The 27,777-nt window shown below is 42.0% G+C and overlaps 5 protein-coding genes across 6 annotated transcripts; 2 read left to right on the forward strand and 3 right to left on the reverse strand.

Annotated features, from left to right (window-relative positions):
- Nucleotides 1-2,631: 2,631 nt before the first annotated feature.
- On the reverse strand, nt 2,632-8,247 carry golga5 (golgin A5). Of its 2 annotated transcripts, none has more exons than XM_062523005.1 (13): nt 8,162-8,247; nt 6,766-7,420; nt 6,266-6,466; nt 5,942-6,161; nt 5,554-5,677; nt 5,224-5,427; nt 4,846-5,022; nt 4,620-4,748; nt 4,355-4,453; nt 3,915-4,137; nt 3,688-3,793; nt 3,379-3,442; nt 2,632-3,242 (listed from the first exon to the last, which is right to left on the reverse strand). In XM_062523005.1, exons 2-13 carry the CDS (start codon nt 7,409-7,411, stop codon nt 3,162-3,164), a joined length of 2,274 nt encoding a protein of 757 aa, XP_062378989.1. In that variant the 5' UTR covers nt 7,412-7,420; nt 8,162-8,247; the 3' UTR covers nt 2,632-3,161. The 2 variants fall into 2 exon arrangements, with proteins under 2 accessions (XP_062378989.1, XP_062378988.1); XM_062523004.1 differs by having other exon boundaries at nt 8,027-8,200.
- A 244-nt stretch (nt 8,248-8,491) lies between these two features.
- Nucleotides 8,492-17,910, reverse strand: rtf1 (RTF1 homolog, Paf1/RNA polymerase II complex component). Its single transcript, XM_062523007.1, has 18 exons — nt 17,758-17,910; nt 16,297-16,407; nt 15,249-15,396; nt 14,168-14,372; nt 13,827-13,950; nt 13,536-13,647; nt 13,174-13,312; nt 12,579-12,756; nt 12,323-12,405; nt 12,086-12,173; nt 11,891-11,998; nt 11,696-11,773; nt 11,376-11,497; nt 11,192-11,249; nt 10,829-10,906; nt 10,508-10,609; nt 10,304-10,418; nt 8,492-9,861 (listed from the first exon to the last, which is right to left on the reverse strand). Exons 1-18 carry the CDS (start codon nt 17,839-17,841, stop codon nt 9,755-9,757), a joined length of 2,040 nt encoding a protein of 679 aa, XP_062378991.1. The 5' UTR covers nt 17,842-17,910; the 3' UTR covers nt 8,492-9,754.
- Nucleotides 17,911-18,218: 308 nt separating this feature from the next.
- ndufaf1 (NADH:ubiquinone oxidoreductase complex assembly factor 1) lies at nt 18,219-20,845 on the forward strand. The gene is made up of 5 exons (XM_062523033.1): nt 18,219-18,412; nt 18,568-19,108; nt 19,257-19,442; nt 19,532-19,606; nt 19,731-20,845. The coding sequence occupies exons 2-5, from the start codon at nt 18,605-18,607 to the stop codon at nt 19,869-19,871; spliced, it is 906 nt and encodes a 301-aa protein (XP_062379017.1). The 5' UTR covers nt 18,219-18,412; nt 18,568-18,604; the 3' UTR covers nt 19,872-20,845.
- On the reverse strand, nt 19,956-25,082 carry nusap1 (nucleolar and spindle associated protein 1). Its single transcript, XM_062523011.1, has 12 exons — nt 24,880-25,082; nt 24,485-24,550; nt 24,159-24,335; nt 22,580-22,754; nt 22,405-22,500; nt 22,130-22,242; nt 21,963-22,040; nt 21,659-21,822; nt 21,272-21,435; nt 21,042-21,164; nt 20,851-20,953; nt 19,956-20,340 (listed from the first exon to the last, which is right to left on the reverse strand). The coding sequence occupies exons 1-12, from the start codon at nt 24,952-24,954 to the stop codon at nt 20,253-20,255; spliced, it is 1,422 nt and encodes a 473-aa protein (XP_062378995.1). The 5' UTR covers nt 24,955-25,082; the 3' UTR covers nt 19,956-20,252.
- A 233-nt stretch (nt 25,083-25,315) lies between these two features.
- Nucleotides 25,316-27,696, forward strand: oip5 (opa interacting protein 5). Its single transcript, XM_062523043.1, has 5 exons — nt 25,316-25,748; nt 25,890-25,956; nt 26,060-26,182; nt 26,544-26,625; nt 26,748-27,696. The coding sequence occupies exons 1-5, from the start codon at nt 25,520-25,522 to the stop codon at nt 26,817-26,819; spliced, it is 573 nt and encodes a 190-aa protein (XP_062379027.1). The 5' UTR covers nt 25,316-25,519; the 3' UTR covers nt 26,820-27,696.
- The last annotated feature ends 81 nt before the right edge of the window (nt 27,697-27,777 follow it).

Below are 27,777 nucleotides of genomic sequence, written 5' to 3' on the forward strand. Positions count from 1 at the left end.
TCTTAATCCATAGGGTTTGATATCACGTCGGTCCACCCTTTGCAGCTATAACAGCTTCAACTTTTCTGGGAAGGCTTTCCACAAGGTTTAGGAGTGTGTTTAAGGGAATTTTTGACCATTCTTCCAGAGGCGCATTTGTGAGGTCACACACTGATGGGCGAGGAGACTTGCTCTCAGTCTCCGCTGTAATTCACCCCAAAGGTATTCTGTTGGGTTGAGGTCAGGACATTGTGCAGGGCAGTCAAGTTTATCCACACCAAACTCTGTCATCCATGTTTCTATGGACCTTGCTTTGTGCACTGGTAGGCCTACACATCATGTTGGAACAGGAAGGGGACATCCTCGAGCTGGGCTTGGCCCCTTAGTTCCAGTGATATAGGAACTCTGAATGCTTCAGCATTAACCTAGAGATTTTGGACAATTCCATGCGCCCAACTTTGTGGGAACAGTTTGGGGATGGTCCCTTCCTGTTCCAACATGACTGCACACCAATGCACAAAGTATATGGTCCATAGACATGGATGAAAGAGTTTGGTGTGGATAAACTTGGCTGGCCTGCACCTAGTCCAGACCTCAACCCAATAGAACACCTTTGGGATGAATTAGAGCGGAGACTGAGGGTCAGTCGCCTCATCCAACATCCACAGTGTGTGACCTCACAAATGCGCTTCTGGAAGAACGGTCAAAAATTCCCATAAACACACTCCTAAACCTTGCCAAGCCTTCCCAGAAGTGTTGAAGCGGTTATAGCAGCAAAAGGTCGACCGAAGTCATATTAAACCCGGCGGATTAAGAATGGGATGTCACTAAAGTGCATGTGGAAGTCTAAGGCAGGTGACCCAATACTTTTGGTGTAGATCGATCTGGATGGTGAATATACCACTTTAGATTTTATTCCATTATAGAGTGTATGCCCATAATAACTTGGTTGACCCCAATTCATCCCACCCCCTTACATAGGCTTTTTCATTACAACAAATAACTCTAATGTCCAAACGCACTCATATCACTTCAGTTTATTAGTAGTCTAGGCACTACGAAGCCTTTACTATACAGGGACATGTGCCCATGTCCTCACAACGGTGTCTAGTGCACACACAAACGTTTTTAGTGCACACATGACTGAAGTTGTGATGCACACTTTCTAAAGGTTGTTTATGCTCTGTTTCTCCTGCAGTCTGTCTCTCATAGTCAGTCTCAGGAGGTGGAGCTTTCTGTTTCCTAGGGATCCTTTGGGGTGCATTAGCCTGTGTTCCCACCCTGCCTTGCGCGGCAGATTTAGCTTTCTGTTCTTCTAGATTGTCATTCATCTTATCCCCAGCTCTCAAACTCATAACTGCATGTTGACCATTGGCATCTCTGCTGTATAACTCTCCTGTGATGTAGCTGAAGGTGGAGATTAGCTGAGATCCTCAGAAGTCAGGAGTAGGCTATGGGAATTGCCAACAGCCTACTGCTTTTGTGCCTGATTGTTTGACTGCATATTGCAATAAGGTTAACGGGATGGTGCCAAGCTTTAAAGCAATGGTGAAGATACAAATGAGTAACAGGCAGATGAGGCTGGTTCTGTTAGTGGGAAAGTGAAAGAATGATCTCTCCATGGATGGTCCAGCCACGAGAGCCAACAACTGACCCCATCAGACCTCAGGTGGCTGTTGGATGTCAGAACCTATATTATTATGATCGAAAACAAAAAAAGTAAACATTTTCACACGATTGCTGATTCATAACCTGGCTGACATCTCAGTTTTAATTTTGAAATCATTTATGGAAAATGTCACACATTAACACAAGGCTGCCTCTACTCACCTCAATATTTGTGTGTTTCTTTTGAAATGAGCCATTTGTTTCCAAGAACTTTTCGTCAAAGAAACACCCTTAAGTTTGGCCTCTATCTCCCTCTGATGCAGATAAAAGATTTAGCCCAGTCTGGTAGAGGATTGTGAAACTTTATCCTGCAAGGTGCTGGTCCAGGTCAGATCTTTCTGATGCTGAAGAACCTTACTGGAGAAGTCCTCATTTCCAAGATTTTTTTTTTTTTTTTTTAAGTATATTTTTTTGGGCTTTTATGCCTTTAATGTGACAGGACAGTGTAGAGTGACAGGAAGCAAGCGGGAGAGAGAGTAGGGGTTGGATCCGGAAAGGACCACGGGGTGGGAATCGAACCCGGGTCGCCGGCGTGCGGTGCATGTGCCCCAGCCAGTCGCACCACGACTGGAGCCCCTCATTTCCAAGATTGACTGGACCATGCATCTGGTGCTTATCAACTATTATACTGAACTTCATATTCTCCTTTTTAAAATCATAAATGGCAGCAGAAAACTCCTTTTATGGGTGAGATGTAGCACAGCGGTCCTGTCCTGTACCACAAACAACCTTAGCGCCCGTTGGGATCCATTCTCACCATCAGTGGGAATGTCTTCATTGTTTATATTAACATTAAGATGTCATTTTTGTTAAATCTAAAACACTCCAAAAGTAACTGTATAACCTGCCCCCTACTTGAGCTGTTATGCCCCCCCCCCTCCTTTTCCATCTTCTTGATTTAAAACAAGGATGTGACAGGAAGTAGATACAGCCAAATCATGCAAATCCAATGTAATCAAATTAAAATCATATCTAGATACAGTCTGGATACAATACACATTTTAATGCCAGGTGTGAATGACCTCAGAATTGCAGATATAAATGCCCTCACCCATTAATCTATCAGTAATCATTTGAATGTAGATCTGTTATGTTTATTAAAAGAAACTTAATTTACAGAGTGAAGAAATACAATCTATCTGTTGATTCAAGATATGGGGTACAAAAAATAAATCATGATTAAAATTAGGTGTAAAGATTAAGAGAGGGGAAGATTAAATCAAAGAGTCCCGAAAAATGTAAGCATTCAATTCCCAATTCCAGGCATCATTTACTTGTTGTGGAAATTACATGCTGCTGTTAGTGTTTCACACCGGAACAAAGGGCAATCCGATGACCAGGTTTCCAGTAGCATGTTTGTGCAAATTGCGGTTAACAGCTTGAAAACAGCTTCTTGAGCATCAGTTCAGCAGCAACCCAGTTCTTAAAGATATATTTAAATATATATATTTCTTTCTTTCCCGTATCCTGTAACTTCTCAACGCACGCACGCAAAACAGTTCAGTGTCCTCCACCTATCTCCCATCTGGATGACCATGGTGCATCTCTGGTGTGTATGTCAACAGGACAACCATGACCCAGAGATGCAGAAGTGCCTGAAAACAAAAAAAAAGTTACAATTATTCACTTTCATTAAGCTAAAGGTAAAAAGCACAAGCAATCACAATCTTTTTAAATAATTTTCCGTAACGATTAGGTGGCAAAAAGTTGCCATGTTCCTTAGTTACTCACCATATAAAGTATCACAAAGACTCTGGCCATGGGGTACCGCCTCAAAAAGATTCCTAACCGAATGCTGAAAGAAAATGAACAAAATTGGGCCTTATATTCTGACATCACATTTTATGGCAAAGATGAATTTCAAAAAGTTGGTCCGAATCCTTGTAAATGGCAAGTGGGCACTAGCTAATAATGAACTTTAGGATGAATCTCTGCAATATGTTCTACTGCCTTATGTCTGTCCTGGAGGTACATATTAGTAGAAAAGGTTAATTGTTATTGTAAAATTAGTCAAGTAGTACATTTTTTAATGGAACTAACCTGAAGCGATCAATGGTGCTGGCTGCATTGCGCACTTTGCCATAGACCCCTGCTCCTGGGTTGTCATGGTCAGTAAACAGAACAGGTGTGTTCCTTTGCCGTGTACCTTAAAAGGTGAATGCAAAACAAAACGTTATTAAGGTGATACATCTGAATCATCAAAAAACTACAGGGAAATCATATATTTCTTTCACAAGACTACATCTCCCATCATCCCCCATTCTCACCAGGCCCTTCCATGCCACTCATGTTGATGGCAGAGCCTCCACTCTGGCCGCCCTGCACACTCTTCAGCTGCTGCTCCAGCCGCTCCAGCTGAAAGACCAGCGAGCTCTTCTCCGTGCCCAGGGCCTCCAGCATAGTCTGCTTCTGGATCAGCGTCTCCGTCAGCTGGTGCAACCGACTCTCCAGCTCTGTTTGGCTGCTGCTGCTCAGCGCTTTATTGGTCAGCTGATAAGACAGGGGCCATACAGGATGGGAACGGTCAGATCATACTGAGATGTTCTGAATATGTGTGACTTCATTAACATTCCTACTGACACTACTGACACTGTGTTGCTATTACAGGACACTTATATTCATAAGTTGAAAACCAGATGCATCAACATGGGTTATGTCTAGATGGGTTACGTGTTTTGAGTTACGTAATGTCAGTAGGTGGACCTACTTGATTCCTGAGTTTCTGGATGTCCTCCTCACGGTCTTTGATTCGACTCTGAAGGGTACTTTTAGCACGATGATGCTCCTCTTCCATGTACTGGATCTCCTGCGGCCCATCAACAACCATGGCCACAAATAAGCACATACTGTACGTATGGGTATACATTCCACACTGCGTCATGCTGCTCTCCAAAAATGAGATGCAAATTTGCATCTGTCTATACAGGGTACTAACGTGTGTGAACATAGGTCTAATTAGCTGGACGCCTGACCTGTTTGTAGCGCTCCACCTCTGCCTCCTGCTCCTGTCTGGCGCGGCTCTGCTGGGCTTGCTGGTCTTGCAGCTCCTGCTGCTGCTCCCGCCAAGTCTCCGCTTCGGTCATTGCTGCCGCCTCCAGGTCCTGACGGGCACACAGGAAGCACACAGCGCTGTAGTAGTCATATCTGTATATTCGCCTCGCTATGTGGGATGTAGCAGCGATGGGAGTGCATCCTCACCTGGATCTCAGCCCTGAGTGTGTGCACCTGGCCCTGCAGCTTCTGCATCTCCTCCCGCTGGAGCTCCTTCTCGTGCCTGAGGTCTTCCAGCTCCAGGGCCAGCGACCCTGCCGACCCGCCGTCCAGCGAGTCCAGCCCAGAGCCCTCCTTCAGACTGCTGATCAGCTTCTCTTTGGACTGACACACACACACACACACACACACACACACACACACACGGAAGTTGGAAGTCAATATTTGCATGATCAGATTTCATCACAGGTATGCATAGGTATCCCAGGTAAAACATGTAATGGTGCAACAATAGTTTCCAACACACAATAGCCTTTTTCATCATGGTTAATGTGTAAAGAAATGCCCTTATTCTCGGTGTCTAACCTGCAGGATACGTGAGGCTTTATGTTTGTAGTCCTGCAGCTCCTGTTTGGCGTTCTCAGCAGCAGTGCGGGCACTCTTGGCCAGCTGCTGCTGCTCCTCGGCGCGGTGCCTCTCCTCTGCCAGGCGACGCTCCATGCCCGTCAGGGCCTCCGCCAGGCCCTGCTTCTCGTTTTCCGCCCGAGAGAGACGGGCTGTTAACTCACTCTGTGGAGATCGCAAACATTCAAGTCAAACCCAAGGACAAAGCAGAGATAGAGCCATCCATAGATGATTCTGGAGGAGAGGAGTAGAGGAGAGACACGATGTTGGTCAACGTTTGTTTTAGCTCACCTGCATCTGACGGTAGCTCTCCTGTTCCCTCTTGACTGCTGCCTCAGCTTCTCGCACTCTGTCCTGTAGGGTATGAATTGCCTGAGAGTTCATGCTGCTGCCTTCTGAATGGTCCTGCAGAATCCTGAAAATATAAACAAAAGCACCCAATTTAATCAACTAAAAATGATGTCTACTCAAAAAAAAATGGACAGTGGGTTCTCCACAGCTAACAAATACATGACTTACACACACAATTTGCATAAATGAAATTGCCACAGTAAACCAGGTGTTCCATGTCAAGAATCTTTAACTACTATGGGCTATTATTGCAAACTGATGTGAAATGGCATGTGGGCTTGGGGACACTTGATCAATATCATATCTGATTCTATATCTGGACACAAACCTGGAGTTCTCATTCTGGGCTTCTTCTAAAGCAGAGTTGCGGACCTTGAGGAGCTGATCTGCCTCATCAAGCCGCACCTTCAAAACAGCCAGCTGCCCATCCTTGGCCGAGAGAGCCTCTGTGAGGTCATCAACCTGTGACCTTAACTCACGGATAGCACGATCTGTCCTGGACTGGTCTGAGTTCCATTTGTCTGTGCGTGCTCGAGCTACATTCAGCTCTGTGGGCAACAACAAGCGATAAAAGACAACATGTGATAAACACATGTGATTTGACTATTTCACATGGCAGAGAAGTGTTGAACAGCACTATGATTGTATTTACCCTCCTGAGTGTCTTTGGCCCTTTGGATGACCGACGCCATCTCTTGGTTGAGGGAGGCCACCTCGCTGCGCAGCAGCTGGTTCTCCAGCCGTAGGTTGGACAACACTTGGCTCTGGGATTCTTCCATAGGGGCTGTTGAGGGCTCTTGGGGGGCAGGGTCCTGAGGCACAGCCAGCCCAGAGTCTGAGCTCTCTGGGGTATCTAATGTGAAGAGTAGTAGCTTGTTTTGAAATAAACTCATGTTTGTTTTGAGGCATTCTATTCCACCAGTTCTAGACTACTCCACAAGATTCTAGCAATAGTGCAGGCTGCTTATTTGGATAATGCCAGCTTTTGCTTTTAGGACTAGAAGTGAAGCCAATATCAGACCACTGACATCTCCAGAAAAAAAGAGCATATAGCCCACACATGTAATACCTCAATGCAAAATAAGAGTTTTCTAAGAGAGAGCAATGGTTTTCCATGAAGAGTGGTGTCCAGTCCACTCAAAACATACTCACCTTGGTTCTGATCTTTGACGGACCCATCCTCAGTCTTAACACTGTGGACACTGTGGACACTGGCAGACAGCGAGCTAATACTAGATGTTCGAGACAGGCCTCTGGTGGAGGGGGGAGTGGAAGGGGCAGATGGTACTGCCAGTGGTGCAGCGCTGGCTGGTTCCACCTCCTCAGTAGGGCCTGCCACTCGGGGTAGCTCTCGCCTCACCTCCCGCCTCTCGCCCTGCGGTGGGTCGGAACTATTCAGAAACATGAAGAGGAGGTCGTCATCCACATCCTCAGTTTTCTTGGGCCGAATGAAGCCGGAGGTGGCCTTGGTGGAGTTGACATTGGCTGAACCCAGAGGTGTGACAGTGGACACACTGGCAGTGCCTGCCAACAGCGTGGCTTTGGATTTCTTGATGTTGTCTGCAGCTGCAGAGATGAAGTCATGTCCCTTATCTTGAGAGGAGCTCTGGTATTGGTGCGGAGTGTCGGATTCTACTGTGCTGAAGCCAGCATTACTGTATTGAGATGCTTCTGCTTCGTTGTATGAGGAGGGGAAGGAGGACTTGCGACCCTGCTTAGTCAATGCACTGGCTGCCCCTTGATCGACCTTGTTCAAGAGTTCCTCAGCCTTTCCTGCTAGATCGGCAAACCAAGACATACTGCCCCCCTGAAGATAAATATGTGATGACAATTTTACGTGTTAGTCACTGAATAGTCACACCACCATTGACATGACGCATCTCTATCACGCAACGCACATATTTCTCTATTTCAAGCACAGTAAGAGATGGGCTGCCAAACAGAGTTTTACAACGATTAGCCTACTTCCCCCCAGTACAATGAATGGTTACCAGTGCTAGGGTTGGCTAGCTGTTTTTCATTCACGACACAGGCTGATGAAACATGACTCGTCGTGAGTCGTATGGAGATTGAAGTAGGACACACACTTCTAATAAATGCCTGCATATGTTTTGGGTATACTGTTAACCATATGCATTAAGAAACAGCAACGCACTAGCATACGTTTTACTTCAAAGAACTGATAGACATTTAACTGGCTAGCACAGCTAGCAATAGAGTGTTATGCACACACCACATAATTGTGAACTCTTAAGCAAAACTCTTGTGGATGATTGCAGAGAAGATCAGTAAGCGCTTTCCAATGTTCTAATGTTTAACAGATCTGAACCTTAAAACCTTCCTTCCAAATCATATCCTCAGTCTGTTAGCCTTGACGAGCATTCATGAAACAATCATGCTAACGTTACTATACCTTTGCCGATTATCTGTTGTGAGGAATAGCAGCAACGAGGCTAATACATTCTAAAACTCAACCCAGATGAATGTCATTATTTTGGTTAATGGATATATCCTGTTGAGTTAAATAACTAAAGTTCGAGAACCGTACCCTCGGTATTTTATCAGACCTCTACGTCCCAAATCCTGCTTGACGTGGACCAGGAACTTCAGGAAGGACCCAAAACAAAGTGCCCGTCATATTGCCTGTTTTTTTCCCCCTCCTCCCTCTTGCACTGACAATCCTCACAGTAATCATAGCAGGTTATGGCAACGGTAAGATAACTGATATTTTCAGAAACATTATGCTTTGTAAGTTTAAATTTGTAGTACTTTCATCAGTCCAAGTTCCAACACACTGTAGTATCAGTATGTACTGTAGGTACACCATACTTCTATACACCATATGACCAGAGAGGGAAGTAACACAAAGACCACCAGGTACGAAACAGTGCCTCTTTATTTTGCTGCACTCACTCCAAATCGCATATTTACATGGCATGCCACATCAATACAAGACCTAAGGACACAATCCATAACACTTAAAACCCGCCCTGTGTGAAAAAGAAATGAGGGCATGAAAATGGAGACACAGGATTATCTTTTTTTGAAAACAACAAAAAAAGGGAAACAATTTTCAGTACCCGGAGAAAGTTTTATTGGTAGAGTTTCCCGATGAAAAACAGAGACATAGTCCCATATTCTTATTTTCAGTTTCCCTTCCCAAATGTAACCGTATGTCACTTTTTCCAAAGCAGGTTGGAAAAAAATATATACGGAGGATAAATTACAAAAAGAACATTCATTCCAGGTCAGGTGTTTTGGGTGTCATAGAAGAGCCAGTCTTATGAGCATGTCCTTCTTCTAAAAATGAACGCACAAGCACAGAGCCCCTCGCAAAAGTGGACAGGATATAAAAAGATATGAACCTATGAGAATGCCAATGAGGGAAAAATAATTAATATATTTCATATATATACGCTTCAAAAAATAAGAAATAACTACGGAAAACACAATTCCGAGTACGACTCTGCACAACGCAAATAACCAGTGGACAGCCTTTCCCCCTAGAGTAATCCCATGACATTTTTTTCATTTAATATAACCTCTCACTTTTGGGCTGAACAATTGCTTGCTCACAGTCACACACTCTGAAAACTGATTTTCATGTACATCCACACTCAAATACACCCCCAATACTTTGAGCCATTTCTCTAATGAAAGGCTCTCATATTCTTTTTCCCTCTCTCTCGCACACACACACACACGCACAGCTGTTTAAGTTTCTGTCATATACGTTCAAACATACTCTTAATTTTAATCATACAAACCATTCATTTGTATATATGCAGACCACACACACACACACACACACACACACACACACACACACACACACAGTTGTTTAAGTTTCTATTACATACGTCCACACATACTCTTAATTTCAATCATACAAACCATTCATTTATATGTATGCAGACCACACACACAAACACACATACAGGTTTCTCTCACATCCACACACTCTTAATTTCAGTCATACAAACTATTCATGTGTATGTATGTAGGCCACACACACACACAGACACACGCACACACACACACACAGACACACACACACACTCACAGAGGGGTATCCTTCGCCCTAGTGCCCCAGCTCCTATGGCTAACACATGCAGGGTGAATGAGGAAGCTTGAAGGTCCTTCAGATGAGTCCCCGCCTCTTCTTGTAGTCCTCCAGGTTGAGTGAGCGTCGCGGGGCTCCATCCTTCACTGGCAGAGAGTTGGAGCTCACTGACAGAGACTTGGTCTCTGTGCGACAGGAAGAAGGCATGAGTTAAATATGTAAGGGATAATCAACGACGCGTCGTGCGTTTTATAGGAAAATAATGCACGTTCGAAGTGGCCTTTATAAGTGCATTATTTTCCTATAAAACGCACAGCGCGGAGTTGATTATCCCGCTTATACCACTGCTACTATCACTTTCATTTATATTGCCGCTGTCTTAGATACAACATTGTTGTTTTTACCGTTACATTTACATTGGCGAATTAATATTGTGTGTGATAAGCCCAAAAAAAGGAACTTCTTCATAGCCGTGCATATTATCGAAAAATAATGCAAGTTCCAAATAGCGCATCACAATAGGACATTTGACCAAGCAGTGGTATAACTATCTACTATTTATCTACTATCAATCACATCAGTCTGGCATCATCTCGGTAAGTGTCCAAGACAGACATCAAGCCTTACCTGCAGTGGGGACCTGAAGGTCAATCTTCACGTCAAAGTCGTGAACTTTGAAGAGGTCTTCTGAGAGGTCGCTTGTTGTCTTGGTGACGTCTTTGTCTTTCTGGCTGGTGTGTCCCTGCACGTATCAGCACAACCAATTAAGTCACCAAGAAAGTTTGACCAATGGCGACAAGGAAAGGCATGCCAATTGAAGTCATTGTTTACCTGTATGTGATCGGACAGGGCGCTCTCCTGGGCTGATGAACCGGAACCATATTTCTGGTTCAGATGGGCGATGATAGCGGCGTGAACAGTGGGGTCTCTGGCCTGTCAACCAATTAAAATGACATTTGATTTAAAAAGTACAGTTAGAGCAGTTAAGACACAACAGCTGTATGGTTAAAGCAAACTCCACCAAGATTCTCATTGCAAGAACAGAGGATGATGCTGATGGAGGACCAGAAGATGAGAGGACCCTTCATCTTTACATATTCTAAATGTTTTGGAGTCTCTCCAGCACCAGAAAGCTGTTGCTTGCACACTCACGTTAGACACCATGGTGGGCTGGCACTGCCTCCTTGTGAAAGGGTCCATCTGCTGGTCCTTAGAGTTCTGGCCTTCAGCCTGAATGACAGGAGCATAATCGGAGTTAGCACAACAATTATTGAGAACATGTGTAGGGAAACATGGGCAATCTTCATTCTGCATGGTGGGTGCCCCACTGACACCAGCTTTGGGAAGCTAGGCCATTTCTCCATCAGAGACAATGATTCATCATTCACCTCTGAGGGTAAATTATCTTTTGATTATGGATTTACCAAAGGTCTTGCCATAAATCAATCTCCTACCGGAAGAAAATATTTCTGTGTAGGGTACCTAGTTGCTTAGAAATATTAAAGCTATACTCACCACTAGAGCCTTTTCAGACTCCACGATGTTCCAGCTCCGATTCCTCTGGTTAATATAGCTGTGGCAATTAAGGAACAGAAGAGACAGAAATCCACAAGAGTTAGAAGTGCCAGTGAAAGACAATGCTACGCTGGTACTGCGAGCATGCTCAATCTGTGTACCAACTGACTGGTTAGACATTTACCTGATGGCAGAGATGTTCTTAGTCCTCTGCCTGTCGAGGGCCTCGGCCCTCTCCTCCAGCTCGTTCAGCTGGTCTTGGATCTGTTTTACCCTCTCCCCGTTTCCAGTCTCTTCTGCCATAGCCTACACAATATAACAAAAACATCCATTTTTACCAAACTCACTTTAACTGAAGATAATTTATCGACACAATTTTTAATGAGTCACTAGGCTTTGTATGAGAAGTCAAATGGAAGGATCTTCCAGCAATAAATGAATAACTGAAGAAAAGACACAAATTGACAAGAACATTGATTAGAATTGACAAGACATTCACTGGACCTTCTCTTTTAGGAGCTGTGTTTTCTTCATAGCATAGTTTGATGGAGCCTTCCGGAATCGGTCCTTCTCTTTCACTATCTGTAATCGAAGGGAGATAAATAAATTCCACATTCAGTAAACAGGTTTTTCTCAAGGACATGCACATTGTATACAGCAAGTGATGTATAAGATATCTGTAGTAGAACTTAAACTTACATCTTCAATGTCTTTATCATTGAATTTGTAGTTGACTGCTTCTTTGATGGACTGCTCCTTTTTGGCAATCTCATCCAGAGTTGGGACTTGCATCCCTGCTATGATCATCTATGGAGGAGGGACAATCATAATTATTCTGATGGAAACAAATATCTGAAATGAAGAGACCCACATACACTTCATGACCAAACCTACCGCTTCTTTCCACTTCATGAACTCGTTTTCTGTGAACTCCTGATTGGAAACAAACTCTAACCGAAAGACCCGTGTGTCGTTGCCATGACTGCAAAAGGAAAATATTTCAAAAGTTACCAACCAATTAAGAACAAGGAAAACTTTGAAAAATGTGAGGGTCCATTTGTACATTGAAAGCAAATGTGTGATGCTGACCTGTTCTGATATTCTGAATGTCTGGAGGCAGAGAAAACTTACCGTAGTTGCAAGCCTTTATTTGTTCTTGTTGTACCCAGCTGGTAGATTTTGGCTGTTTCAACCACATCAATAATTTCAGCAACCTGTTGGATGAAGGTTAAAAAAAGGAAACTTGTGATAACTGTCGAGATACAGATCAGTTCAGACACTTATCCCAAGATAATGCCATGACAGCGGTTACCTTACACACAAAGCAGGTGCTTCATTTTTTTCAACAAAAAAATAAAAAGAAGAAAAAGAAAAAGACGATGCCCACCCTGTATACAGGCTTGCTGCTGTTGTTGCCGATGCCTATTCGCACAAAGCAGCCAGTCACTGTTTTTGCAAAGAAGGGCATGTGACACCAACGCTCGAACTTGTGTCGGGACAGACGGATACGATTAAGTTCTTCAGGGAGGGAAACGGGTTGAGACTTAGGTGGCGCTTCTTCTTTCCTGCAACAATAGGGGTGATATGCATAGAGCTGAATTACACACAAGCAACCAATATAAATGAACACAGGACTAAGTTCGACTAAGAACGACCAACAGTGCACTACAAAAACATGAGGAAACATAATGCGCAATTTAACGTTACAACAGGTGGGAAATAACTTCCAAATAAGCAAAACAACATGACATTTTTTATCATTATACTATATACCTATTTTTTTTAATTATTTTTAGTTTGCCCATGTTAGCCTTTGTGAAATCAGGGCCCCTGTGTACAACAAGGTCTATGGGTTCAACAGTGGTATTTGCCTGAAGCTACTATGAGACCTATTGAAATTCTCCCAATAATTGACACACAGTTTGCAGGATTGAAACAATAAACCACCATACAGTAAGACATCTATAAACTCCTATACTCACTCCTCTTCTTCATCATATGATGAGGAGCGTGAGCTGCGGTCACTCTTCACCGATGACTTGTCATCATCCTCCTCTTCCTCCTCATCATCGGAGTAGACTTCACTGGCTTTGAGAGGCTCCCGTTTGGCCAGGAGCTCAGCTGCAAAGAGGTCAAGAGTAGAGTTGTTCCTAAAATTATAACTTTGATACCTTGGCAAAAAAAATTAAATATCAATAGTAGTCATAAAATAGGCCTAGACGATCACAGATCGTAGATCATCCTAGATCACACAACAGATCATACAGTAGTAATAATAAAAATGGGGTTTATAAACGCTCAATTAGATTGCAGAATTGTTGTGCATGCTCAATACTAGCCTCACCCGTTCTGTTCTTTTTCTTCTCTCTCTCAGCCTTCAACTCTTCCATGGCCTGGGACTTCTTGTCCAGTTTTTCGTCCCGCTTGGACCTCCGCTCTTTGTTGTGAGACATCACCTGCACAAGACAAAGTCAAGTCAACAGACTCAAAGAAACCATCTTCTTGACCACAATGGTACTGACTGAATCAGACACATCAGAAATATTCTTTGAAAAACATCCTCACATTGCAAGACCAGACATCAACTTAGGGTGAACTGATTAGCTCAAGCCAGAGAGAACGAGGGACAACTCACCACCTGAGCGTCCTGTGCCTGAGACCTATCCTGTTTCTTCTTCTCCTGCTCCTCTTCCTGCTTCTTTTTTTTCTCCTCCTTCTCCTTCTTCTTGGCCTTCTTCAGTTTTTGCTTGATCTCAAACCTGACAGACACAATTTAATTGTTGTTTATAAATCCCCATGCAAAACCTAGGCAGATTTCCATAGCCATGCCAATGACCTCATAAATGTCCAATGGATCCTTGCATCTCAGTCATGGCATGTGCATGCTCAAACTGATCTGAACCAGATGCCAAACAACAGGATGAACAACAGAGGATGCTATCGATGCTACGGTGGGAGAGCTGCAGCCAGCCTCACCTCCTCTTGAGCACCTCACGCTTCTCAATACGGTTGAACAGCTCCTGCTCGCGCTCTTTCTCAGTCATCTGCTCCAGCCTCGCTCGGTCCTCCTCGTCTCCCATCAAGTCCTCCCCGTAGCCGTCGCGGAACTCCTCGTCCTCTGAGGAAGAGTCCGAGTCGGAGCTGGAGGACGAGCTGTTGCTGTCCGAGTCGGACACCTCCCCTACAGCAGCACAAGAAACGCAAGAGGGACAGTGAGAGGTGGCATTTGGGGGCGAGAACTCGGCACATGAGGCAAAACACAGCAAGGAGAGCCAGGCTCTAAGAACAGAGCTTTCTAATTTGACGTTGAAGTTTTCACAAAGAGTAATGCACCAAGTGCTTTAAGGGTTATGCTTTGCTTTCTACTTCATTCCTTCAAGCGAAAAATTATGAAAATGAAGTACACACCAGGCCCACAGACATTTTTCAAATCACTTTTGAGGAATACAATTCTTGCATAACCAGCTGGGCATAGAGGGAAACACACTTTCACTTTCACTTCTTATAAACTGGCATGAACACAGAGCACATTTATATGACTGAGTTCAACTTTGTCTAGTTTACAGCCCAGTGATTACCATTTGCTCCGAAACATGTTGACCTTCAATCTCAAAGTAGCAGCCTATGCAATCAAAGCCGTATTGAGCAATTAGATTCTTGGGACCTACAGCCCAACAAATAAATACAAATGATAAATCATCAGTTTTGGAGTCTATGTGCATGCCCAACACTATACTATAGAAAGTGTCAGTCTAACTGTGTAATCTTAGAGGACTGTAAACAGGCTGGCAACACCAGGGATGTAACTGAAACTTTCCGTTTGCCTAGCATCTGCTGCAACAATTAGTTACCACTATAATCAATGGGACTCGCTACACTAGATGTGATAGCGGAGTGTAAAACTATTTTTACATTCCGCAAATGGAGCGCTTCAATTGCGGACTTGGTGTAGCCAGGCTGTAATACTCATATCTTAAGATCACTTTGCAGGGGCCCTGACACCCATCTGTTTTCTGCTGACTGTGGGAAAAGTTGTTGGTGCTATAACTGTCCGTACCTTCCTCCGGTGCTGAACTCTCTGCAGAGCTGTCGCCATCGGAGCTGCCTGAGGATGCTGCCTTGTTCACCTTCTTCTTGGCAGTGTTCTTCTTCTCTGTTTTTCCTGGTTTGACCTTCTTCTTGGCCTTGGTGCCTCCGACGGTCCACTAAAGACAAAGCACATAGACAACACTGAGCAATGAGGCTTAACCAGTTATTGAACCTACTCATGCGCACACTCGCTGGCTATGTGGGAAGTAAACGGTGCATCTTTATTACACTCTGTGTATATAAAGGAAAGTCTGAGAAGTACATTGTGTGGCTTTTTTCCCCAAGATTCTGGGATGTGGACAAAATTAAAAAATGCCATTACTCTATAGTCGTTTGTTATTAACATGTATTTTGCAATCTGGATAACCTGGAATACATAATCCGGATTACAACTTCAATTTGTATTGAAATGCATGTTAATGGCTCTTGATCTCAGTTTCTTCCCTGTCACTTACAAATTCCACATACCATGCCATTACATGTTGGTAATTATTCAGACACAATAAATACAAGACAGAGTTGTTACCGCCAAGGATTTATCACGATATTGGCGATAGAGTTGCATAATGCTGTTTTTGCATATGTACAGGGCTAAAAAAGTAGCCCCACTTCTAATCACTTGAGAGGAAAATTCTACATTCAACTAATAAAATAAATGAGATCAACTGCCGTTGTCAAGTTGCTGAAAAATGCTTACATTTACATGGCCATTTTGGCCTTGTTTGTAAAATATATTTCTTTCAAAATGTAACAAGAAATAAACCTTTCTGTGTGGTTGTAGTTGTAGTTATATTAACTACATTTCCATTGGATTTACAGCATAATCACTGCTTTACAGCAGCATGCTAGTATCTGTCATAACTTAAACAATATAGAGCCCACCCTGACGCACCTACCAATTTCCTGGCATGCAAATGAAAATGCTGGTATGCTCAGAGTTGTGTATTTCAGGCCTTGCAATGTTGGCCAAAGTCCCAGGTGATATAAATAAAGACCCTAAAGGGCCTGCCCTGTACCTCATCATCGCTATCGGAGGTCTCGGAGTCAGTCGAGGCTGCAGGCTTGCTGACAGGTTCCTCTTGGTCATCGGTGTCTACCCTCTTCCGCTTGGCCAAGGAAAGTAGCTCCTAAAGAAAGCAAGGAGACAAAACAATTTCTAAAACAACTGCAAAGCTTGCAGCTCACATCACCTGTGGATGCAGTTATTTTTACTGACCGATAATTTAAGCGTACTATTGACACTGACAGTATTGGCATAATCATATCTCCATATCACTATGAGAAAGCACACATATTTGTACATTATCATTAATGTTATACAGATTAATGATTCATGGTGTTATTAACTACAATTCTAGTTTGCACAGAACATGTGCATTGCATTGATATTCCAGTTGAATGGATAGAAAAGGTATTTTCGCTCATCACCGAAATGTTTATGGCTATTTTTTATAGAATTGAGCACTTGACACTTTTGTCCAAAGCGACTTATAAAAACAATACAATAGCTATTGAGCTAAATGAGCCGTTTTAAAAAGTGTATAAGGGAAAGATTATGGTAAATAATGTGTCTGCACATGGCATGGGTGGATGCTGTTTGTGAGTTAGCTTTAATGCATACCATCAATGCTTATAACAATGCATAATGGACCAATACCATAAGCAGAACTGTACAAACTGACAGTTCCAAATACACCAGGACAAGACTTAATATTCAGTACCAGTTGATGAGGATAGATTATGTTTTCAATTCACCTGAAGTCATAACAAGTGAGCAGCAGTGAAACTATTCATTAACACTAGGTAAAAGGATAAATCAATATCATTAAGATGTAGGCTACTGTAAATCATACTGCTGTAGTAATACACCTAGTTGCACCTGGATTCTTATGCACATCGTAAATGCACATGTTAGATACAATTATCGTGTCCACCACTATCCATCTAAATGTGGCGAAACTAAACTCCTTGAAGTAAGCATCTTTGTAAACATGGGCCAGTTCGGTAATTGGCCTTCAGCATTCCTTAGAAGCTAATGCTATCCATTGCTAGATGGGCTATCAAGTACTGTTGTCAACACCGAAATAGAACTTTAGCTAGCTGTGTTCCTGACGTCATTAAACAGTTAAGGGTCTAAATCCTTGACAAGCAGTTAACTAAAAAGAGAACTGTATTATTCCGTCGTCTAAGGTGAAAAGAGAACGTAGTTGGTGTCAAAATTTGAAACAAGCATTCAATGAAATGCTGTTACGTTAGTTCACCAGGCCTGTGGCGGGGTGTTTTCTTCAGCTCAGTGTAATGCTGGTTGTAGCTCCACCATGCTAACGAACACTTAGCTAGGTCCCTGGTTAGCTGGCTAGCATTAGCTACCAAGATTGTTTCGCTACCCTTTAGATGGCTAGCGCGCTCTCGTAAGCTAGTGAGCTTGCTACACAAACTAGGACATCGCTCTGGAATAGAAAAGACATCATCCTTACCTGATCCAGATTATCATCACTTGCACTATCCTCTGAGTCGGAATCAATAACGACCCGACCTTTCCGTTTCTTTACATTCACCATGATTAGCTGTTTGGCAACCTCTCCGTGTGTGACGCCTGTGTGTATTTATTATCGGCGGTAGCTCCGCAGTCCTCCACACAAAGGCGCTAGAGTTAATGTGAGCATGCGCCCGTTTACGAGAAGTCTCAACGTCACTGATGGAATTAGGTCGTGTTTTTTTCAGGGACGTAACATTTGAGCAGTTGGGTTTCCCCCCGGGTACTCTTAATTGAGATGAATCTGGAGACATTTCATATTACCCGTTCATATTTTTCCAAATATCATCATCTTCTGTTTGATAAAGGGACACAGTATATAGGAACTTATCTCAGAGGTTGAGATTTCGGACTGAATTTAGGGACGGATCTGATCATTGACGTCACATCCTGTCCCATGGCCGCTACTGACAGACATGACATTTGTCTCGTTTGTCCACTGTTAAATGTTCTAAAGACGAACAGATGTAAGGATTAACTGCATAGCTAATACCAGTCCCATAAAAAACATATGCTATGCTATGTTATTTTGCTAAGTCAGGAGGAGTCCTGCAATTTATCGTAAGATCTGAAGTAATCAACTAGCGTTTACGTGGGTAAGTTTACATTAGCATTGTTGCCCTTGTTCCACTATTTAACAAGCTATTTTGTGGTCTCCCCTCAAACGAATAACTCCCTTTAATTTTGTATATGGTAACCATAACGTAGCTAATAGCTCAAGTTGTATTGAGGATTGATCTTTGTTTCACAGGCAGTGCTCAGAAGCAGACTGGAAGAGAGAGTATTCTATGGCAGTTTCAAGAACTGGACGCCTGCTCTCAGCCCGGCTTCTTGGGGCATATACGAAACCGCTTGTTTGGGAACCTGCTTCACACTTTTGGTCTGTTCCTGACAGGGGATATCGGCGACCTGGTGCACCCTTGCCGTCTAGATGGTTATATAAAAGGATTTCTGCTAACTTTAACTTTGCCAAAGGGGTAGATGGAGTACGGACAACCTTGAAACACTTGAAAGATGAGTTTCTGCAGCCCTGGGTCGGACCCCAAGGAAAGCCTCTTATTGAGCACATGCTAGAGAAGACGCGGGTGTTGTGGGAATTTCGTGGACCAGAGAGCCTGAATAAGTGGGTCGTTTCCTCTGATCAGGAGATCGGTGGTCGCAGTGAGGTCTATCTGAAACTGGGTAGAAACAACAATACCTGTCTTCTGTACGGCACGCTATCCGCTACCCCACCAAGGGACGGAGAGACTCGCTACAGTGGATACTGCTCGATGCGCTCAAAGCAGCTTTTTGTGAGTTTAACATTGTATTGCTATGGTATATGTGATTGCAAGCCCAGCCTTTTACGATATCACTGTTTGCGTCCTGCTACTCCTGCATACATTTACGAACTAAAATATCATACTAATTAGTTTAATCAAAACTTCTCGTCCATCACAGGCCTCGTTTCAGAGGAAGAAACACCTCGACTTGAGCAGCTTTAACACGTTACATTTGCGTATACGTGGTGATGGGCGACCTTGGATGATAAACATCAGACCACAGACCTTCTTCTCTCATCAGCGTGTTGACGTCTACAGCTATTTTCTATATACACGCGGGGGTCCGTACTGGCAAGATGTCAAGGTATGCAAACACAAGAAAGACGAACCTTTGTTGGTGTTTGTGCAATTGAGTGCATAGAAAAATTAATGACTGGTGTTGTAATTCAATAGATCCCATTTTCCAAGTTTTTCCTGACAAGCGGAGGGAGAATACAGGACGCTCAACACTATCTGGCACTAGACAGAGTAAGCATTGAGCATTTTCTATTTAGATTCATACAATTGAATCACAATGTAGAGCTGTAAGATACAAGTTGATATATATATAAAAAAAAGACTGTGCAGTAAGGTAATGCTTTCGCCCCCTTAGATTAACACCATTGGATTCACACTTGGGGACAAAGCAGATGGGCCATTCCAGCTGGAGATTGATTACATTGGAGTGTGCAGTGACCCTGCCCACACTGAGGACTATGCTTATGAGGTTTATAAAAGAAATCCAGACGTGTAACAGGCATCGTACAGGTCATTCTGTCTGTCGAACTGTTGTAAGTTATATTACAGTATTGTGCAGAAAACAGAGAAGGCATAATAATTCCATCTAGCTATTTAATGAAACCATTGTCACAATAAAAACACTGAATATGAACGTTTTTTTCTCTCCCAATGTAGGTCATTCCTTAGACTCAGTTTCAATAGCAAAAGGTTTAAAATTAAAACAAAAATAGAAAGTTTTTTTTTTTAAAAGCAAATATTTACAATTGTACCAAAGCCTACTTTTTTTTAGAAGGGAAACAACGGTCACACATACACATCTTTACAGGGATAATGGGGTAATGTACAAGGTTTGTATGCGTATTGTGTGTATATATATAAAAATGTAATGACAGAATTAAGACATGGCTAGGCCTCTTCTGGCTCCAAGTATCTTCTCTTTCTTCTGCTTCCTGCCTTCGGTGTGCTTCACTCGCCGGTCCTCCCTGGGTTAGCAAACAATTTGGTGTCAGATACTAGGCAAACACTACTAGGGCTGCACTGTTTGGGGAAAATCTCATTTCCATTTCTGACAGATATTGCGATTGTGATTGCAATACAATTTTGTGAAGTCAAGCTTCAGTTCAATATCCCCAATGCTGTTAAGTTTGGGCCACCTCTTGTTGGTGAGCATGCCTAGTGTATGATGAGTATGAGGAGAGCACTCCTGTAAGGTGAGCTTCACTGTCTCCACACAAGGAGGAAGACATGAATGTAAATTGACAATATTAACCATTGAGATGGAGTTGCACTGCACAATTAATTGTAGCCTTTCTGATTAGTCAATTGCATTACTTCAAATTGCAATGTGTCAGCTATGTAGATCGGCATGAAATACTGCCTTTCTGACAGTATACAGATAATTCTTTGAATTTCAAAATAAGTCTCACGTACATTGATATCTGTTCAACATTAAATATGGTCTGACTAAGACCTTATGGGATAACATAACTCACCTTGTTTGTACTTTGTGCTGTTTGTAATTCTTCTGGTGGGATGGAATTGTCTGAGACTTGTTGAGAGTATTGTCCTGAGTTTCTCCAAATGGCTTGAGTTTTCCTGTTCAAAGACAAAGCTTAAAATAGTAAGCAAGCCTGCATTCACTGTTCCGTGCAACCTTGAGCAAATGAGATGATAATAGACTCACCTGTGTGTGGCTTGTAGCTCAGGGGGCGAGACAGACTGGCCTTCAGGTCAAATGCGCTCTTCTTGTTTGTGCGTGGAGTGTTTGAAATGCTTGTGTCTCCACTGAAGACAAATGCCGTTGTTCCTATAATAGAGATGAGTTTCAAGTAAATGTTGGGTTTTGTATTAATGCCTCAACAAGAACTAGTACTAGAAAGTACTATATGGTCTATTCAGATAACACATGGCTACCTGGAGTTTTGATGATGCTGTTGACTGAAGTGTTTGCTCCAGTCTTTCCAACAGTGGTGGGTTTCTTTGCTGGGGTTGATGTGAGCGTCACATGAGGGGACATGCGAGCTGGAGTCTTAATAAGGGAGCGCTTATGCTCATTGTCCTTCGTTGCTTGGGAAAACCTGTGGAATTATTCATGTTGGAAGAGTGAATAAATCTTGGGTGCTTCAGGGACAAAATATTAACATTTTAGACCAGAAAAGTATCAGTATGTTTTGCCTTAGAATTACTTTAAATTGCAGGGGTAAATATAGCTAGGAAGAATCGTATTTTTTGTCAGTCACCCTGTGCACGAAGTAATTACTAAGCAGAGCTGCAGTGCCTTAATAACCACCATCAGTTCACCTGACATTGATCTTGGTGGTGGAGACCACAGAGGGTTTGAAGACTGTGCTGCCTTTCAGGGCGGACTTGCTGGCTGAGAGCTGGGTGACTCTGCGCTTATCTTGGGCTGGCTTCCTCTCCTGGGCAGCAGGGCTGAACAGGGAAGCTCTGTTCACCCTTGGCTTCTGTTTCATACATGAAAGGAGACTCAAGTTTACCATCTGCCTGAGCAACACCAAGCATCGCACATCCCTTAGAGATATCTACAATTACTCTGATATAGTATGCAGGGAGTCACATTAGTGCAAATTTAGGTTTCACTTACAGCCACAATTATGCCATCTGCTGGTTTAAGGTTTGTTTTCATCACAAGAGGTTTCAGGTTGGTTTTCTCTGAGAGAGTCTGACATGAGAGAATAGATTACTTAATTTAAACAAATACTACAATACCACATTAGTAACACATACCACATTCATCCAAATGATCTTTACCTTCAGTTCTTTCACAGAGTCCCTGAAAGACTCAATTTGCTTGTTCTTCCTTTGGACATAGGAATCAATAGACTCCATCTTGTTAAAATGAGCCTCATGCATTTTCTTGAAGTCTAGAATGAGAAGAGCACAACTCAAATGTTCACAATTATGATGATACCAGCAAAATGTAGATGTAGAACTGATTCCTTTTTCACAATACATGATGCATGATCAGCACAAACATCTGAAACAGGAGCATAAAATGGTCTCTGAAGGAATGATATGTCTCTTACTTGGTGTGGTCGGCCTCAAGACTGGCTTGGTCTTCTTCATGAGTCCAATAGCACGTGGGATTTTGCCAGCAGGTCGGTTAAGAGGCTTCTCCTCACCTGTGTGAGAAATGAGCATTCGTGAATCAAATTGCACATACAAACACAACGCACAACCAAATTAGGTTACTCTGCTTACCCTGCATAGATTTTTCAGTATCTATCTTGTCACTTGCAGGCTCAGGTGGTCCTTCTGGCTTGTTCTCCTTTTCCTCCATCACAGGAGCCACTGCCTCTGTACTCTCAATCATGGAAGTCTTCCTTCTCTTGGAACTTCTTCTCTCCTCTTCCGGATTATCCAGTACTCCATCACTCTGTTTCATGCGTGTACAGTACATGTAATGTGTGAATAATTTTTGACAGATCACTGATTCTTGAGAATTTGCCTAAAACAGGTTTTAATTTTGAAAAAAAAAAGTTAGTTAAATTACAAAATCTGAAGGTATGTCATTATAGACCAAGGTCTTAGCTGTTCAGCAATGTACCGGTGCAACCTCACCTTTTTGTATTTTTTTTCATAAAATAGGCATTTTTCCAGTACTTATACAAGGTTTTTTTTAGGCCTAAATAGAAAAAGTATGCTTTTTTAATCCAACAACCCTATTTTTGAATTAAAACAGACTATTACTTTAATAACTACACCACTGAAGAAACATATTGTAAGCATATTTATTTAAAACAAATAAAAAATGAATCTGACGGTGTGACACTAATCTGACGGTGTTGACAGTGGTTTCATTACAACACAAAATTCCGAAATGAATACCACTCAAGTCTTGCTTGACAACTTTATTTAACTATTTGGTCCAAAAAGCCTCCGTTGAGGACCATTTGGAGGCTTTTTTCACCACCGTTAAGCAGAAAACCTGACGGTGGGTGACATCTGACGGTGGTGACAAAAATCTACTCTTTCACATGATATGCATGAATTGTTCACATTATCCACCCTGTTTGCATCCTATTGCTGGCTACTTCAAACCTCTTCTTAAAAAGTAAACATTTATTTTATAATCTAATCTAATATTTTGTATACAAAAGAGACGGTGTTGACATGTTATGGTTGTGACAGTAGCAGTGTCCAAAAATATGAACAACTTTAAGAGAAAATAGCAAACTAATGGGAGTTTGAGTGATCCTAAAGCATGCAGTACGGCTGAAGGTTTGAAAATGAGGTCCTCAAGAATGTAGTTGATCTTGTAGTTGCCTGATTTTATTGCCTTTTATAAATATCTGACGGTGGTGACGAAAATGTGGGACACATTTTGAGCAGCCACGAAATAATAGTAAATATTGCTCAAAACGTACTGTTTGGAGTTTCTAATACATAATACAATGTACTCTTTCATGTGGTAAAGATATCATTAAATTAAATGATTGCTTTTAGTGTTTTTAATCAAGTCAAAATGATTATCTCCTATTCGAGGACAACTGATTTTGTAGGGTATGGGCCAGCATATAATCATTAAATGAATACAAAAATAAAATAAACCTTTAAAAGAACCTCACATTTGTGCAAAGGACCCCCTGATTATAACCTTGATTCTTTTTGTTCATGGAAATGGTATTAATTTCCAACAGAATCAGCACTTTTCTTAGTGAGACATGTTTTAGGCAAATTCTCAAGAATCAGTGAGTTGTTTCCAAGAGGAATGACTGACAATAGCCATTGTGAAGCATGAAAAGCAACGTATGTCCACCTATGTTAAAATAACATTTACCTTAACAGGACTCGGTGATAACTTTGGATCAGATTCGGCAATATCATCGTGCTTCCTTTTGGTCTTCGGCGGCCTGCCCCGACGTTTTGTCACAAAACCAGCTGGTTCTGGCTCAGAGACGTTCTGGATGGAATCATTATTGTCCTCATCGGAGATCTTCTCGTTTACCTCATTCTCCTAGAAACATCTCTCAACATGTAATGCTCAACTAATTCCATGTTGGCTAAATTCACACACATCGTAATTAACGTTAACGCAATGCAAACATGATTATGAAGACTGCTAGCAGTGACTACTCAAAAGGTTATACTAAAATCACATCTTACATTTTCTGAGAGGTTCCTCTCCTGTTGTTCGTAATGTTGTTTCAAGGCCTTCAAGAGTTTGTCTGCCTGTTGGTTACAAGATAATTCAAACTGAAATGAATGGAGCGTCGTAAACAAAACAAAGCCATGCTTTAACGTTAGCACAATTCAATTTGGCTAATGTAGCTAATGCTAGCAAGACCATTCGCAAGCCAACAAATAAAAAGCAGTTCTGAGAACTGTATTTGTGGCAGTATCGAGAACAAAGGTATTCAACGAATAGTCAACATCAGCTATAGTTAATTTTAGCTAGCACACCGGGCCATTGTACGCTAAATTAACGTTAGCACCATCTGTAAACTGAAAACACGACTTTCAAAAGGTTAACATTAACATTGTATGAAACATAACGTTACCTTCAGATTAGCCTTGAGTCCAACTTCTTTAGCAAGTCGCCGCAATTCGGTGTACTTTAGATTATCCAGATCCATTGTACTGACAGCTGTTTTAGCAACCTTAATAGTAGTTCGCAGATATGTGAAAAGTGTGTATGTGTTCTGCAGTTTCCGACAGAAGACGCGCCTGACGGTTGAAACCAGAGCTACTTTCAAACCATGCCGCTCCTTCACACTGATTGGTGAAATTATTATGTCCTACGACGAAATTCTTCAAGCGACACGCCCCCGTCTCGGCTCTTCAATGGGTTGATCGCCATCTCGCGGCGATTTCTGGAAACGCAGAATGCATTCAAAATGTTTTTGTTTTTACTTCTGGTCCCCTGAGGAAAAACATTGGCTGATATTTAAGAGATAACATAAAGCAATGTTGGAGATCTTGAATACAAGATTAATGTGGAGCCATACTTTTCTTGATATGTTTTTGTCTCCTTCGGGCACGATATCCATAGGTGGCAGTATACCATTACGTTATGTTGTTCCCAGCGCCCCTAGCAGAAGAAGTACAACAGGAAGAGAGCGCGGTATTTGTTTGAAATACAACGATGTATTTACAAATGTAGATTCTTAGCCACGAATCATTGATTTTTATCGAGAGAAGATGTCATGCAGCCAACACAGCTCGTTTAATTCTGTCAGCAACACCGATTGTTCTCTATCCAGCGTTATATTAGAGAAATTCAAGGATGTTAATTTGGATGCAACCATAAACGGCAAAATTGATTACAAAAGCACCCTAGTGTTACTTTGTGCAAAATGCAATGTAATCCTGGGCGACTCCCTTGGAGTGTGTGGCGAATATGCTGACTTGAACTCTGTCATCTGTTTAAGTAAGTAGGCCTACGTAATTTTGATAATAGAAAAACGACAGGTTAGTTGAAACTGCAGCTGGAGTCTACAGTACTTAACTTAAATTAAATTACACCCAACGTTACTTGAAATCGTGTGAAATGTTATGCTCCCTCATCCAGAAGTCACTGAAGATGTGATTGTCAAAGGCGATCAGAAGCCCAGCCTTGAGGGCCCACTCGCTACTTGGTGTGTATAGACAATCTTGTCAACAGTATAGGCTATACATTTTCGGTAATGTCGCTCTTTTTTGTTTTATTTTACCGCATTTTCTCTCTTTGCTCTCTTTTAGTATATACTCTTCTCTTCAGTGCTCTGGCTGTTTTTCTGTTGTTGGTGGAGTGCTGCAGGCAACCCCACCACATTTGTCAGCGGTGCGTGACTATTTTCTTCTACAGAAAGACCGCATCAACTGGTAAGATATTATCATCCCTTCTCCAGTTTAAACTTCGTTCAGTAAAAACTCTCAAATCTAATCACAGTCCTCTGATGTAAGGATGGCTGAAATTGAAGAGGTGATGTCTATCCAGATCAGAACTCTGCATACCCAAGCTAAACAGTTTCTTTCCCCATGCCACCTCTCTCATAAATAGCTGACCAGTATCATCTGCTATATGTCACAGCTATTCTTGTACACCATGAAACACATGTGTAAATACATCAACTTCTTTCACATTTCTGTATTGTGAGTCCCCAGTGGCCGGAACCTTATTTCTTGTGTGTGAAGTAAAAGTTGCTGCAAATTTTGTGAACTCTCTCATTACTCTTATTGGCAGTTATAATATAGTGAACAGCACAATGTTGGAAGGATCCACTCTCAACTTCGAGCAAAAATCCATTGGGGAGGAAATCTTCAAGGTGAGAAAACATGGTCTTTGTGCACATTTGTACATTTAATGATGACATCTTTCTGGTCAAACAGCTCAGTTGAACAAGATATCACTCTCTCTTTTCCTCTCTTCCTTTGGGTTGATATGCAGCTCAAACAGGAGCTAGAGAGTGAAATGAAGAGACTGGTGCTCCTAAAGGATTTGCTCTGCCGGGGAAATTAACCAGAGGCATGGGCCAGATAGGCCTCGATACAGAAGTCCCCTTATCGCTGAACAAACAGTCCAACAGTCTCGATCACCTATTCTGTGTAAAGTGTAAATATATAGGTATTGACGTGGAAGTATGTGCATTTTGTTGTAGGTCAAAGTGGTTGTTCTGTAACTGCAAACAATTCAAATTGATGGTAATAAAATGTAGGTCTATGGTGACATTTATCTAAACTACATGAATATTTTAGAATTTACTAAATTTGCAATATGTTGTGTAAAATATTATTTAACGTTCAATTGAATTAAAAAACAACAGATGACCGAATTTCACTGGGCATGTAGCATCAGTCACAAAATCATGTTGTTTTATCCTTTACAATATCAGATCTATCAGACCTTATCTGATACAAAATGGCACAAAACGTCTTACACAAGCCATGATGGTTGTTTCCCAACTGAACAATTGCAATTCATTGCTAGCTGGCTTACCTGTGTGTAGTGAGTGAGAGACCATTACATATGATTCAGAGTGTTGCTACATGTCAGCTAAAGACCCATGTAATTCTGTTGGTTACTGTTCACTGGCTTCCTATAGCAGCCAGAATTCAATTCAAATCCCACACTCAGTCTGGCCTATGATGAGTCTGCTGTGCCCACTATTCTTTAACACTTAGAGGTCACAATCAAGACTGTTTTCCTTTGTGGTTCCTGGTTGGTGGAATGAGTTGCCTGTGTTCTTGTGATTTAGGACTTTCGAGAAATCTTTAGAGACTCATCTACTTACCTTACACATAGTTAATCAATTCTCTTATAGAGCTATGGTTTATATGTTTATGGGTTTTGTTCATGAAAACTCACAATTTCCATCGTTGATATTGTTGTTACTACTATTATGCTTAATGTAGATTTTTTAAACTTCATTTGAAACTATTGTTTTTGTATAGTGTTCATATACTTGAAGGCGCTTTGG

Source organism: Sardina pilchardus, chromosome 20 (genome assembly GCF_963854185.1).
Source record: "Sardina pilchardus chromosome 20, fSarPil1.1, whole genome shotgun sequence".
Taxonomy (NCBI): Eukaryota; Metazoa; Chordata; class Actinopteri; order Clupeiformes; family Clupeidae; genus Sardina; species Sardina pilchardus.